General features: G+C 42.0%; 1 protein-coding gene across 2 annotated transcripts in view; it reads right to left on the bottom strand.

Annotated features, from left to right (window-relative positions):
* The window catches only part of SORCS1 (sortilin related VPS10 domain containing receptor 1), a 262,728-nt gene that overhangs the window by 18,343 nt on the left and 229,972 nt on the right, over positions 1-14,413 (bottom strand). For both annotated transcript variants that reach the window (XM_039553807.1, XM_039553808.1), the window contains exons 19-22: positions 7,605-7,791; positions 3,563-3,696; positions 1,621-1,744; positions 531-643 (exon numbers count right to left, since the gene is read on the bottom strand). In XM_039553807.1, the coding sequence (XP_039409741.1) occupies positions 531-643; positions 1,621-1,744; positions 3,563-3,696; positions 7,605-7,791 (558 nt within the window). The remainder of the gene's footprint in view (positions 1-530; positions 644-1,620; positions 1,745-3,562; positions 3,697-7,604; positions 7,792-14,413) is intronic.

Genomic DNA, 14,413 nt, shown 5'->3' with positions numbered 1-14,413 from the left:
TTGCCCTATTTTTCTACTGAGCTGAGAAACCCCAGCTGTCTCTTCTAACTCTTCTTACCTCCTCAATTTCAAATCCAAATCTTCAGCCACACAAGAATATTTTTATGACATTCTGTTCCATAGTTAAAAAACAACTTCAGAGCTTCTCTATAGTGTTGATGGGAAAACCAGTATCCAATCCTGCCCTATGAGCCTCATGCTATATGAAGGACCTAAAACACTTGCTGTAGTGCTCTTCTGTATAGTAAAAATGGTTTAATTTTTGGTCTCCTAAGTTTTCTACAGCATATTTGCAATTCCATTAGAACAGCATTGCTTTACACTGAAGGCTGACTCTGAGCACCAGATCATCATAGGATAAGATCATTTCAACCTGTCTAACATTTAGGATGCTGGCCTCAAACTGTCTATTCTCCATTTCTGGGTGGTGGAAAGAAAGATGCACCTTGAGAGAACAGCTGACCCAGTCCTAGTGAAGGAACAAATCAGGAATTAGAACCCTTGTGACAAATGTTATGCACACAGCTTACCTCCACCAGAGCTCTCTTGACTACTCTGCTGATGTCCCTTCTCCACTCTGGGATATCTGGGTTGTAGTCATCAAGGTTTGGAGAGAATGATAACCTCAGGGACTGAAACTTCTCTGCAGATACAATGACAGAGTGGTCAGTAAAGACTGAAATGCCTTAATGCCAAACGAAGGGTCAGAACCTTATGAAACCTGGTGCAGCTCATGTTTTGCTTAATCAATTTGCAGATGGTGCACAGAGTGAGAGAGAATCCAGCAGTGTGCCCAAGAGACTCAGAGACGTGGAGAATCTGGGAGGTTCATTACTTGAGTGTCTTGGAACCGAAAAAGGTGATCAGTCCTTACTTGAGTGGATGAATAGCACTGCAAAGGGAGCTGCGTTGGGAACGTAAATAAAATGTAACCTTCATTTTGACTTCTGGAGCAAGCAAGCTCTGTGAAGGAAGCTGTGATTGGACTCTCACAGATGTGCCCCAAACCCCAGAGATCTTAACTGGAAGGGGACAGGGATAAATGTGGGGAGAGGACTATCCTTGGAAAATGTACTTAATCTCTGTTGCTGTTACCAGAGGTGCCCACATTGATCACTGCCAGCTAAAACTGGGATTCCCAGTGGGGTTTAGGCTCCATCTACACTATATGGTATTTGTGTGCCATGACTGCTCCTGATGAATGAGAACAATGTCAAATCAGTACAGATTTCTGTGCAGAACTGCAGCACGCAGCACTGATTTATCTTTCAAGCTGAGCAGCTTTTGTGTGAGTTAAGAGGCCTCTGCTGGCCAAGAAGGGGGAAAACCAGCTTGCAAAACAAACTAACATTTTGACAATCACGTAGGATGATCAAATAGTGATAAAGCACATGAAGAGGGCTCTGGGAAGGAGATCAACGTTCTGCAATCATGTCAGTCTGCACTAATGTCAGTCAGTGGCCTTCAGAGATATTACACTGAACTGGTAACACTGGAATTCAATTTATAATCTCACTCAAAGCATCCTGGAATAAAGACCTCTTGCTGCTGCCAGCTAACCTGGCTCTCTAAATGTTGACTGTGGAGAATCATGTGTGAAATAAAAGGGGAAGAACTCACCATACACTGCAATAGTCTTTGTGTCCTGAAGAATGGTACTTCCTGCTGAGACCTGAACGGTGATGGTGTTCATCCCTTCCACAGAAAATGTGAATGTGATGCTCCCTTCCAATGTGATCAGTGGCTGCAAATACATCATAAAAGGCAAAATTCAGTTAATTTGGCTGGAAAGGAAGAGCAAAAATGAGTTTGGCTCTCTAACCTATTGGGATGGTTTGGGGAGTTAGTTCCAGACTGGAAATTTCAGACTCAGGAGGGGCCCTGTGACATGGCAGCTAATTTCCTGGAGAGGGCAGACAAATCCCAGACATGGATGTCCTCCTGAAGCTCAAAGTAAGGTACCTATAATTTCCAAAGGAGCTATGTTTTAAGATTCCAGTGCTTGCTTTCCACTTATCATGTTGGTTGTTCTGGAACCCATGTTAAAATGCCCATCTTTGCTCACTCCCCAGAGAGGCCCAGATCCTGATACAAAGGCCTGCAACACTCATTGCTCATCACCCTCCTTTCCCAAATCTAGTTAAGTGCTTTGTTTAAGGTGACTGAAGGGGGTCGTCACAGAACCAGCCAAATTAAGATTTCACAGTTGTTGTTCCATGTTATCCTTAGATACAAAGACACCGTTTTTGTTAACTGCTGATCCTTGAGAGGACATAGATCCCTTTAGATCTATGTCCTCTCAATCAACCAATTATCAATGAGTTGTGTCCTCCAGCAGTCTCTGCCTTAACTTCTCTTTTCACTTATTAATAAACTCTGGGTGAGATCTTCAAAGCACCCAATATTAAGTCAAACTGTTGCCATTGTAGTCTAGAGTAAAACTCTCACTTCGAGAACAGAATTAGACCAACCCTGATCACTTACAAGTTTAGGAGATCAGAGGGAAGGTTAAAAGGTGACAATCACAGCCTGTAAGTACCTCTAGGGGGAGATGATTGCTGATAGTACAGAGAGTCCTTTAATCTACACAAAAAGGCGTAACAAGATCTAACAGCTTGAATCCCAGACTAGATAAATTCAGACTACAAACACAGTGCATGAGTTCAAAGCTCAGGATAATTAGCTGTGGGGAAATAGTTGGAGGAGATGGTCAGAAGGAGAAGAGTGCATTTCCTATCATCTGAGGAAAATTATTAATGCAAAACAACACAAAGTCAGGTTCTGCCTTATCACAAAGAGTTAAGTAAAGCAGAAGGTACTGATCAAACTCTCCAAGCTGCATTATACAGAAGAGAACCATGTGTGATTATGAAGGTCCCTCTTGGCTCTACAAAATCCATGACAACTTCTCCCCTCACAAACTAATTAGGGTTTCTGGGTACTTCAGCCACAAATTTATGTGAAGTAACAGTGTCTGTGAAGATTTACCAAGACTGCAAGCACAGAGGCAGCAGAATGTGATGGATGATACTCTCATATCTGAGCAGAGCCCAGGGGCAGGGAAGTGTGTTAGGGAACCATTTCATCCGCCTGTAGTCAAAAGGTCCTTTTGCACATGTGGTTTAGCGTAGGGTGCTGGAGCTCAGCATAGGTCAGTTCCAGGTATAAAAACAGGTTCAGCTTGAAAGGTTATTTTCCTAAAAAAACCTGCCAAAGCCCCTACTTTTTTTTCTTGTTACTGAAGAAAGGAGGGTGAAGAAAAACAGTAGAAACTCTTCCAGATTTTGTTTAACTATGTTCACCTTGGATGGAATTAAGGAAAAAAGCTATTGGCAACTTGCATGAAATAGCAATAAACCCTGCAGCTAAGTCACAGCTACAAACACAAAGCACTACTTATTTGGTACCTCAAAGAACCATTAGTATCCTAATCTTTGTTTTCCAAATTTCTTGCATAGATGACTCCATAGAAGCATTCCCACATCCCCCTCTCCTTTACTCTTCTGTCAGAGAGTTCCTCCAGGATTATTTTGATCTCAGTCAATCAGGAATACAAACAAACCTCTGTGCTGTTCCCAAACCACCAGACGTAAGTGAGTGTTCCCACTTGGCTTGGCCACAGCACTGCTGTGGCGTTGATCTCCTTGTTCTTCGTGGTGACAAAGGGTAGAGATAAGTGAACGTGTTCCAAGGGGCCTGCAGAAACAGAAGCAGCAGGTGAGTCCTCCCTCCATCTGAAAAGTCAGCCTGGGTAGGATAGCCACCAGAAGTCTTCCCTGAATCACCGTGGCACATGACAGAATGTTTTGGCTTGGTACCGTTTCTAGAGACAAAGGCTTAAATCTGTTCCTCAGAGAAGAGGAGCCACCCCTACACCTGGAGCTGAAAAACCTGGACTCTATACTTCATGAATGTCATACAGTGAGGAACTTATATGACTTCAAAAACAGGGACAGAGCCCTGTTGTGTGAATATGGCCTTCCCTGGGAAGACATAAGAACATGCAGGACAAATGGCCTCAGCAGACATGAAGCATCTCTGCTTGAAAACTGCTAAGTTTGGTGAACTTCAGCAGAAACTCTTTCTGAAGGCAGCTATTCACTGAGTGTCTGCGTTTTAATGGTACCTTATACTCCCTCCTTTTCACCAATAAACTCCTTTATTTCTTCAGTATAAACAGAACATAATTCATTCGACAAGTGACATTATGCCCAGGGTTACACATTTCCCATCTTCTGGAAACAGATGGGCCTTTGTTGTTAAATCTTGTTCTATAGATTATTTTTAAAATGTGTTCTGACTGTTCACTAAGAGAACAAAGCAATTGTCCTGTGTGACAGGGAAAGAAAAATAAAGAAACCTCAGGTGACATGGGGACATGGGTTCCTTAAACAAATTAAGGCCACATCTACATGTCCTCTATCTGTGAGCACCCCAGTGATGAGAGCCACAGCCACAGCCTTGCATTGTTCATATGGGGTTGAGATGCATTGCCAGAGAATTTTATTTCCAGGGAGTATCTTTCAGGATACATCCCATGCATGAATCACCACTTAGACCTTGCTTTTCAACCTAAATGAACTCCACACACTATGGAGAAAGCATCCTGTGTAACACCATGGGCAGAGAGAGGGAAAAAATCTCCGAAATCAGACTGTATAAACAATGACAGAAAAAGGACCAGTGTTCCTGACCTATTACTGAAATGCATCTTTCTCTGGGTTGTAGACACAGCCATTGCTTAACGTGAAGCAGCCCAGTTAAGTTATCCATTATCAGATTCACCAAAGACTGCTATACATGAGACCATGGCTTATTTTGCCTTTTATATGCAGCAGTCAACACTCTTGAAAATTCATGAGATGCCACAACTTCACCCTTATGATTTTAATGGCATCCTTCTGTTCAGATCCATTTCCATCACCAGGCTGTTCCTGCTGTCAGCAAGACCCCAAGACCTGAAAAACAGCAATTTCCCCAGCTTAATGCAGTGGCAACTGTAACAATGGAGCCCATGAAAAGTCGGATACACTCCAACATAACTGCATCACTGCTCTGAACAGATCTCAAACGATCCTGCACAGCAGAGAGTGCCCAGCACCTCCTTGGACCTTCCTTTCCCATATGCTGGCTAGGAAGGAATATGGAAGAATGGCTCAAGCAACCCAATTCTGCCTGAGCATTTCCCAGCACAGCTGGGTCAAGGAGGCTGAAAAGCTGAGCTGTTATCTGGCCAGCAGATGGGGATAGCTCACTCTGGATAGGCCTTCCCTGTAGGAGACTGCTTTCTCCCAGGTAACTTTGAAGAGGATTCAAGAAAATTAATTTGTGAGCTTCATGCAGGGCCATGGAGGCTACAGGCTTTCACCTGTATCAGGAAAAAAACTGTGTGCAAGCTCCAGACAACTGAAAGAGAGAAGCTTCTCAAAAGTCTCACTTGCACAGGCAATGTTATTCTGAAGCATCCAGGCAAATCCATAAATAACTTTCCAGAAGCAAACGTTGACATGTCAGGACAGCTAAGAGACAGGCTGTTGGCTTGAGCAGTTTACACACAACAGTTTATATTGTCCATGCCACTCAAAATGCTCCTGTCTCACAATAATCTGCTTTTCTGGATCCCTGGGCCAACTGCAGGAAAGGTGCTGCTGCTGTGCACTGGCCGCATGCTGCAGCAGGATGAGGAGACCATGGGATGAAGGCTTTACTTTTACCTTTGAGATCACAAGCATTGAGGTTTGGTGCCTGCAGCTTTTTCCTGCAGGAAAAGTGCTGGCCACAGGTAGGGAAGGTGCTGGAAGTCCCAGACCTGACTGCAAACATTCATGTATTAACCCTGTAATGAGGGATGACCCAGTCCATAGTCCTTCCCAAAACTCTGGATGGTCAGGCAGCACACTGCTTTTCTGTGGATCTTACAATACAGTGTGTATGTGTCTAATTTAAGGACAGATATTTTTGCAAAACTCCCAAAGGCCAAGCTCCAACACCCCAAGCAGAGTACTCAGCAGAGGGCTGAGTGGCAACACAAGCATTCAAAAAGGATTTAGAAGCTTTTGTGGATCAGGGTGTTAAGACTCTGGAGGGGGCTGGATTTACTGTACATCTCTGTCCTCAGAAAGTCTATTGCTAGTCTGAGCGGCACCATGCTCATTTGTAACCTGTTTTAAGTCTCTAATTCTTGTCATGTAGAGAAAGGTGAGACATATCCCTTAGAGCTGTCACTTCTCCAGGGAGTCTGGCACATAAAATCTGGGCCTGGCTGCAATGATCACTCAGTGTTTAAACCCTGTGCTGGTATTACCTATGCAAAACACAGAAACATACACTATCAGCTGCTAAGTCACACAAACAAATCTGAATATTGTTTATTTCTTGCACAGCTTAAACAATCAAAATGGTTCGTAAGCCTTCAGTGACTCAATAAAATGAATTAGAGCAGCTGTAGACCAGAAAGACACTATGAGTGAGTGAAGGTTGGACACCTGCCAACCAAAGGTGTTTTTGAAAGGGGACATTCAGGGAGATATTTGCTCCTGCTCCTCTAGTGCTCCTTCATAAAAATCCTATCTCCCCCAGTCATACCTCCACTGTTCCCATCTGTTGATACAATGGCGCTCCTCTAAAGAGCTGCTCTCCTACCCTGAAGAGGCAGCTGCTTTCATGCTGTATGAACTAACCCCAAAACTAGAGGTAAAGTGTAGGCAATGTGCTAAATCATCTGGACAATACGTGGAGTTAATTTGGTAGAGGGTAAACAGTATTTCTGTAAACACAACTTCATGTTTTGGAATTTCCTCTTTTCTCACTTAGTCTGGCACAGAGGCACACAGTTGGAAATATAAATAATAAACAGAAAACCCACACTGCAAAAAGAAAATTGTGGCCCCAAACAAAATGCATTAGGAATGTTACAGAATTTCAAAAAATAGGTTGACCCTTTGGCTTCATACCCATGTGCTAGAATAAATAGCAAAGAATTCAATGTTCATTTTATCTGAGAACTTCAGATACATTTCAGTTTTAAATCAGACACATATAAAGTATAAAAATGTTAAAAAAAAAAAACCAGCAGAAAAGCAATGTCAGGATGATATTTTTTCTTGCAATACTATTTAATACAAAGATTTTTGGTTTCTATGACAACAGAAACACTGAAATGCACTGGTTTCCATCCCAGAGGTGGGTGTTTCATCAGAGGGCAAAACATGCACAAAATAAAATTCAAAGCTTTTAAAAGTCATTAAAGATCCCTGAGTGTCTTTGTTGTTCTGGAAGTGTTAAGCTTGCTAATGAAAGTGCATTTCAGCAAGGGCTGGACAGTCCTTTGAGGTGTCCCAATTTAGACTAGCCAAAATTAGAGGTAGGACATGGTTTAAAAAGCAAAAGTTAATGGTTGGACTCGATGATCTTAGAGGTCTTTTCCAACATTAATGAATCTATGTTTCCTCTCAGTCTGGAATCAAGAGTCTGTCTGGAGGACAGGTGAACACTCATCATATCCCACCACTCTGGACCCAGCTGTCAAATTCCAAATGTCACTTCTAGCTACAAGTAATAATTTGTGAACAACAGAAGCTGTCAAGGGGTATGAACATACATACATGTTACATGCAGGTAGAGGACAGCGCTGTCAGAACCCAGGCTGTTTTCCACCAGCACCGTCACTCGGAATATGCCCACGTTCTGGTAGATGTGCTTGATCCCATCTTCTGTTGAGCTGAGATTGGCATATGACACAGCGATGCCGTCTCCAAAATCCACCTGAATGAGGGATCTCTGGAGGTCTCCCTGTGGTGAAAGAGAAAGGATTGAAACAGACTCTGTTCTGCTTTTGAGAGACGGGATCAGTGAGGTGCCCAAGAGACCAGAATATAGTAAAAAAGTCTGATGGGCCAGAGGAACAGCGTGCACTGACCTGTCGAACAACCATGGCTGCTAAAGATCCCTCCCTTTCATGTAAGATGCAGTATCTTGCCTTACCTTTCAACATCCTCACTGCCTAGGAGATCCCCCTCTGGCTCTGCATGGTGCTCATGCTGGCTATGGTCACACATGCTGGCTACTGCTGTGGAGCACCTCCACAGCCTGGTGCACTGAAGCAGTGGCCACTGTCTGGAATGATGGGAAACTAATAGCTGGGGGAAGTTCATAGAATTTCAAAGGACATTTCATTTATGTTGGGTTTGTTTCTCCTTCCTTTTCTTTTCTTCTTTTTTTTTTTTTTTCCTCTTTTCCTTTGAGAGAGAAACACTCCTCAGGACATCCAATTCCCTTTCTGGAATGAAAGGTAGGCATGTGAATGGCTGGCATCAGGCAGGTTTCTGCACCAGAAAGAGATATGTGAATGCATGTGACTGTAAGAGGAAATTATAACAGAAGTTTTCTATTCCTCATGTTCTCTCAGGCTTTTTATAACTTGTTGTGAAGGCAGAAATAGTGGAGGCTTGCCTGAATGGAAAGCAAAAGGAGCAGAGCTATACCTGATAATGGCAAGAGCAACAAATTTTCCCAGACACTCTCTTTTAATAGACTGAAGCTTTTTTTAACACTGCCCTGGCACCCTGCTGGAAGCTCTGTTGCTTCCAAATAGATGAGACAAAAATAACAGTGTTGCTCTGTTGCGGAGAATCCCAGACTGAAGGTGTGGCAGGGGAAATGATCTTAAGTACAGAGTTATGACCTTTGTTGACCTGAGTTATTTGAAAGATGTGCAGCTTCAAAAATGATGCAGTGCTTTGGGCTGTACTGGGTGTCTGTTTGACTGAGCCAACAGAAGGCACCAAATGTGATGTGCTTCCATAGCCAGAAGTGAACATGCATGACCTCTGAACCTCTTTCAGAGAGGGACTATATTATCTCAAGTCCAGTGCTGACTCAGATCAAATACAGAGATCTCTGAAGTACCCTTCGATACTCTCCCAGTTCCTCCAGGTCCAGCATCATTAGGGCTTTAGTTGTTTTTCTTACTCAAAAGGAGATGATGTCTTTGAACAGTAAAGCCATACTGCTGGGACAAAAGCTTTTCACATGGTTAAAACTGTGCCACCATAGTGCCCCTGCTGGGTTTATCAGCTCTGAGGATATTCGAGGTCATGCAGTTGAAGCCTGTTTCAGGTCGTGAAATATTCCTGCACATATTTGAGGCAGCAGCAGAAGATGAAAAGGGTGATAGCCTTTTAGAGTAGCCTTATTTCTGCAAGTGTCAAAATTTGTGTTCTAATGAACCTTTTTTTCCTCTTGTCTTCATTTTGTCCATAGCCATGAAACTCATGCTGTCTACAGGTGTAGCCAGGGAAAGGAGCCATTTCTAAGGCATGCAAGATTTAGATTTCAATTCTAGGTAGAGAAGATGCTGACAGAAACAACTGAAAATATAATTAGAGAAGAGCTTCAGCTGCTGTTCCCTCAGTCTTTTCCATTTGTCTTGGCCTCTCCTGTTTTAAAACCCTTTGAACATTTTCCATTGAGTAAGATCCAGGTTATAACACTCCTCTGAAAATGCCACATTTTGAAAAGCTGACATTTAAAATTCTAGCTTAGGAAGTGGGAGAGAAAAGTCAGGAAAACAAAGAGACTGTGTTTTGACTTGTTCTAATATTTTATCTGTGCCAGGTAAGAGCACAAGCAGAGTAAGACAGGAAGAGAAAGCAGATGAGCCAAAATCCAAACTTTTCCCACACGGCCCACACCTGATTTAGACCAACCCAGCTGTCACTGTCTCTGTCTCTGGCATCTCTCCAGAGCTGCTTGAAAGAGATTGTTTTACCAAGAGAAGTTCTGTTCTGCAACAATTTGATGTATACTGTACATCTTGCAAAAACCCCTCCTGCTCCTTTTTCCAGCTTCTCCTTTTTATTTTGTCAAGTTCAATACCCCACAATAGGATTTTTCTGAAGCTTTTAGCCCAATTAAGGCAGACACGTTCCTGCATTACTTGCAGGAGACAGACACTGCTGCTGTTGGAGTGTTTTCATGGATTAATTAATTGTGTCTTCTTTAGATTAACCCCTTTCTCTGCAATATGCACAAGCTTGGATAAAACCTCAAGTACACTGCAATCTTGATAAAGGCTTTTGTGCAGCACAAGGCTTAAAGCATATGCTGAACCTCATGAACTTTCAGCCTGAAAAGAAGCCCTCATCATTAAATTAAAAACAAGTTTCCCAAGGCCTCATATTAAACCTTTTACCTAATTAGACAACATTAGTTACTAAAATGTAAATCAGAAAATTATTATTTTCTAAGGGATTTTCTCATTGAACATCCAGGTTTTTCTCAAGCATACATAAAATATCCCACTCTCCCTCCTTCCTGGTCCTGCCTCCTAAGCCAAGTGCACCTTCTTCCTGCATCTTGACAAAAGGAGCCTAGAATGCACACAAGACCTAGATATTACCAAAAAACTCTGAAGCTTCCTGCCTCATCCAATACAGTTTGCAACAATATTTTTACATTTTGATTACATTTATGCAGCTCTCAATATTTTGATGGATGTAAGACCCACCTAGCAGGATTCTCTCTCTCAAACACACCACTGGAATCTTGCCCTGAGAGTTGTTAATAATGCATTTTCCTTATTGACTTTGACTATTTGTATCTAAATGGAAGTATTAAAAAATGGAACAAACACAGCTCAAGCTTTTTAGCTTTGGTTCCCATGTTTCAGATTTCATTTTTAAGTCTTCAATTATGCACCGACTTGTGTGTCTTCCTTAGAGATGTTGACAATAGATTTAATTATCCTTTGCAAGACACAGACACTGCTGCTGTTGAAGGGTTTTTATGGATTAATTCATTGTGCTTTCTCTAGATTAACCCCTTTCCCTCTTTGGCATTTTCCTGTCACCAAAAGAAATCATTCATCAAAGATATTTTCACTGGAAATGTGTATCTACACACGGCATACCTTTAGCCTGGATCCGTTTAAAGTATATTCTTAATTTTTAACAGATATTTAAATCCAACTTGATCAAGAACTGAAAAACATGCTTTCCCATTTAAATCCCTGCTTTCAGAGAGATGGCCTTAATTTTTCAAATCAGAAACTGAATGGAAAGGTGTCTTATAGCAGGGCAAATAGCTTGATACTTTTCACATATGCTTCTTTTTCAACACCAAACAGTGAATTGTACTGATCACATCATTCATCCTGACTGCCAGTTGTGCCAGCTGAACTCAGCTATGAGCTCTTTTTACAGTACTAGATCTTCTGTGCCCCACAGGAATCAATAACAGCCTCTCAGGATTATGCAGAGTAATTCAGCTTGTGTGACTGGAAGAGCATTACAAGACTGTAGTGCTGTGTGTCATTAGGAAGGCAAGGTCCACTTTCATACATTTTCATGGAATTTCAACAGTGAATTTAAAAATGCATGAAAGGCTCTGATTTCTCCCAACCAGCTTGTCATCATCAGAAAATGCAATTATAATTCAGATGACAGTGGTACGGGGGAGGGTACATACTGATCCTTCATTTATGTGTTATTACAGGAGTGTAGTGTTTTTAGCAAGATAAGCAGCTGTGATTCAGCATGTGCATTGAAAGTTAGGATGAAGGTTTCATATTTCTGTAATCATTACTAACAAACTTGTGATATCAAAAGAGGGAACACAATGGGATACCGCCAAAAAAAAAAAAATACAGACTATGCTTTTAATTGCTACTAGCTTTGCATCTTTAATTTGAGTACATCAACAATCAAAACAATTCTAATGCTAAGCTCATCTCCAGAAACTTCAGCTGAGCTGAATACTGAACTGCACCAAACAAGAGTGCTGAGGTAGGAAATGTTAATGGCATTGTACCCCCAGCAGGATCCCCAAGCTCATTAAATGTACCCGAGACACAGTGTACCTTGTAAGCCATGTATCAACATTGTCATTACAGAGAGCCACGTCAGTCTTTAGGAAATTCAGGGCTTCATTTGTATGTTCACGTGGTAAGAGAGAGTTCTCTGGATTTATGAGCATTCACTGTGCAAATGCAAGGCATGGGGGGGTATGAGGCAGAAAGCAAAGGTCTGTTTTCAAATAAAGGGAATAGAACATCAGAAAGTTTAAGTTTCTCACTCAAGGTCATGCAGAAGGAGCTCAGAGTGTGGTTCAGGAATGAGTTCAGATTGCCTGAATTCTAGCCTGTGGCCTGAAATGTAGGAACAAATTAGCTTTCCTCACACTTTAGTCTAATCCAAACATCACACAGCAGCAGCAAGTAGTTCAAAGCAAGCCAAAATCTACTCCCAGTGGAGTGACTTTGCCAAGTGAGAACTGAGGCAGACCTGGAATGTCAAAGACTTTTGGCTGTCATTTTATCAAGATAAAAAATAAATTAGAGGAGGCAGTTTCTCTGTGAATTATCTGTAATGAAACAGTCAAAGCGCTGAACCTTCCTGCCCCACCAAATGTCTTTACGATCCATTTCCTCAGCAAAGACATGTGAGCAATCAGATGAAACAAGCTGGAAAGCCATTGTGCTGAACGGCGTTGCTCTGGAGGCTGCAGCTTTCAGCGTCTCTGCTGAAGCAGTACAGCAAGCACAAGTGTCTGATGTTCATACAAGTAACTCTAACATACAAATAACGATTGTGGTTGTGACAGGCAAGAGACCTACATGGCCACGTGATCAGGAAGGCACACAGAAACAGCACACACTTAATAAAATCCCTCCATTTTCTACAACAGAGAAGCAAAACATGTCAAGGACATTGGGTTGAATAACTTAAGCAGGAAAAGTGCCTTTGTAACTTTGAATTTTCTTTTGTTGCTGTTCAAAAATAAAGCAAGGATTCAGGTTTTTAGACTGAGAAGTAACTCTGTTTAAGCTTTAAACTGGCAGTATTTTTAGGCAATGACAAATTTGCTTTTAAGCATAGCTACTTTTCTCACGTGCTGTCATGTAATGACAAAAATGCTGTTGGTATTCCACTTATCTCCATGGAAATTTAAGAGCAAAATTCCCAGCTTAAGTATGATGATTTGCTTATTAAACAATTCCAAAATACTTCATAAAATGCAACACATGCTAGTTAGGTAAAGGAAATATTGATGCTTCCTGGTTATGGTCACCCAGTGAAAATATCATGATGATTATACCCAGATTAATTGGACAAGTAGCTTGGCCAAACCTTCCCAATAAAGGGACCATACATATTAAGTGCAAGGTGACCTTGCAAACAGTTTTGAGGAAGTCATACAGAAATTCTAAAAGGTGACAGGAGACTTAGATCACTTTTAAAAGAATTCTTACATTCAGATGATTTAAATATGACCTGTTGGTTAGGTTTGCTTTTAATGATATTTATATGCTGCCAGATATAAATGCTTCACAGGAAAATTTCATGTGAGTCAGGGTTAGAGAAACTGGGCCAGAACCCCAGCTCTCAGAAATCAGCAATGCTCTGTGTGCTCCTGGGTTTGGTTCCTGCCCTCCCTCCACTCACACAGACTTCAGTGATGATTTTCTTTTGTGTCTTCTTCAATAGCAAAACACTTGTGAATGCCTTGTCCTTGTTTCTCTTTGGGCATCTTTTGCTCACATTGTGTTTTTGTCAGAATGCACAGTCGTGGCTCTCAGAATCACCGCAAGCACAACCAGGCTCCACAAGGAACCACTGTGCTGTGGTTCCTGCCCCTGAATTCCACACCTGAGTGAAAACATCAGCTTTTCACTGCTGCCGTTTGTCTCTCCCTGCCCTCTTAGCAATCTGCCCCACTACAGAGATACAGTGAATTTTCAGGGCCTCCAGTGAACCTGCTTCTGCAGTTCGTACCTCTTTTCAGACCCAGGTGGATTCCTAGATGGAGCAGAAAGTCCTAGAAAGATAACAGGAGTACAAATCTCAAACGAACTCTTGTACCTTGGCTCACCAGCTTCTCTTTTTTTTTGTCTTTTTCCTGCAGATCAAGTGGAACATGGGCATGAAAAAAGAGAGCCGCGAGGCTGCAGTGTATGAAACAGCTCTGCAGATTTGAAGGCTTCAAACAAACTGTCTCAGAGGGATACAGGAGATGTTAAGATGCAAAGGGAAAGGCCATTGCTTTTTCACACCCTAAAAGATAGCAGCTGTCACTCACACTAAAGGAGGAGTCCTCACCAGGGTGTAGCACTCGTAAAATATTGCCCACCACTCCGGGGGGGCAAGGGTTGAATAGGACACACTTTTTTCACATGCTGTTTGGGGGAAAAAAATGCACAAGGTGACATATCCAGCCTTTTTTAACTTGACTGATGCCTTCCCTTCAGTAAAAATGGAGCGGCACAGATTTTTTGAATACTGGAGATCCTGGATTGTCCTGTGCTGTGTACCTGCCCAGGGCAGAACTAACTAGAAATTGGCAAATTCTTGTCTTGTGATACCTCTGCCTTGTATGCAAGGGAAAGAAACTTCCCTTTGAGAAGTGGGGTCAGATT

Source organism: Corvus cornix, chromosome 6, assembly GCF_000738735.6.
Source record: "Corvus cornix cornix isolate S_Up_H32 chromosome 6, ASM73873v5, whole genome shotgun sequence".
NCBI lineage: Eukaryota > Metazoa > Chordata > Aves > Passeriformes > Corvidae > Corvus > Corvus cornix.
The sequence above is the reverse complement of the archived record's forward strand: the minus strand, read 5'-3'. Positions and strand labels throughout refer to the sequence as shown.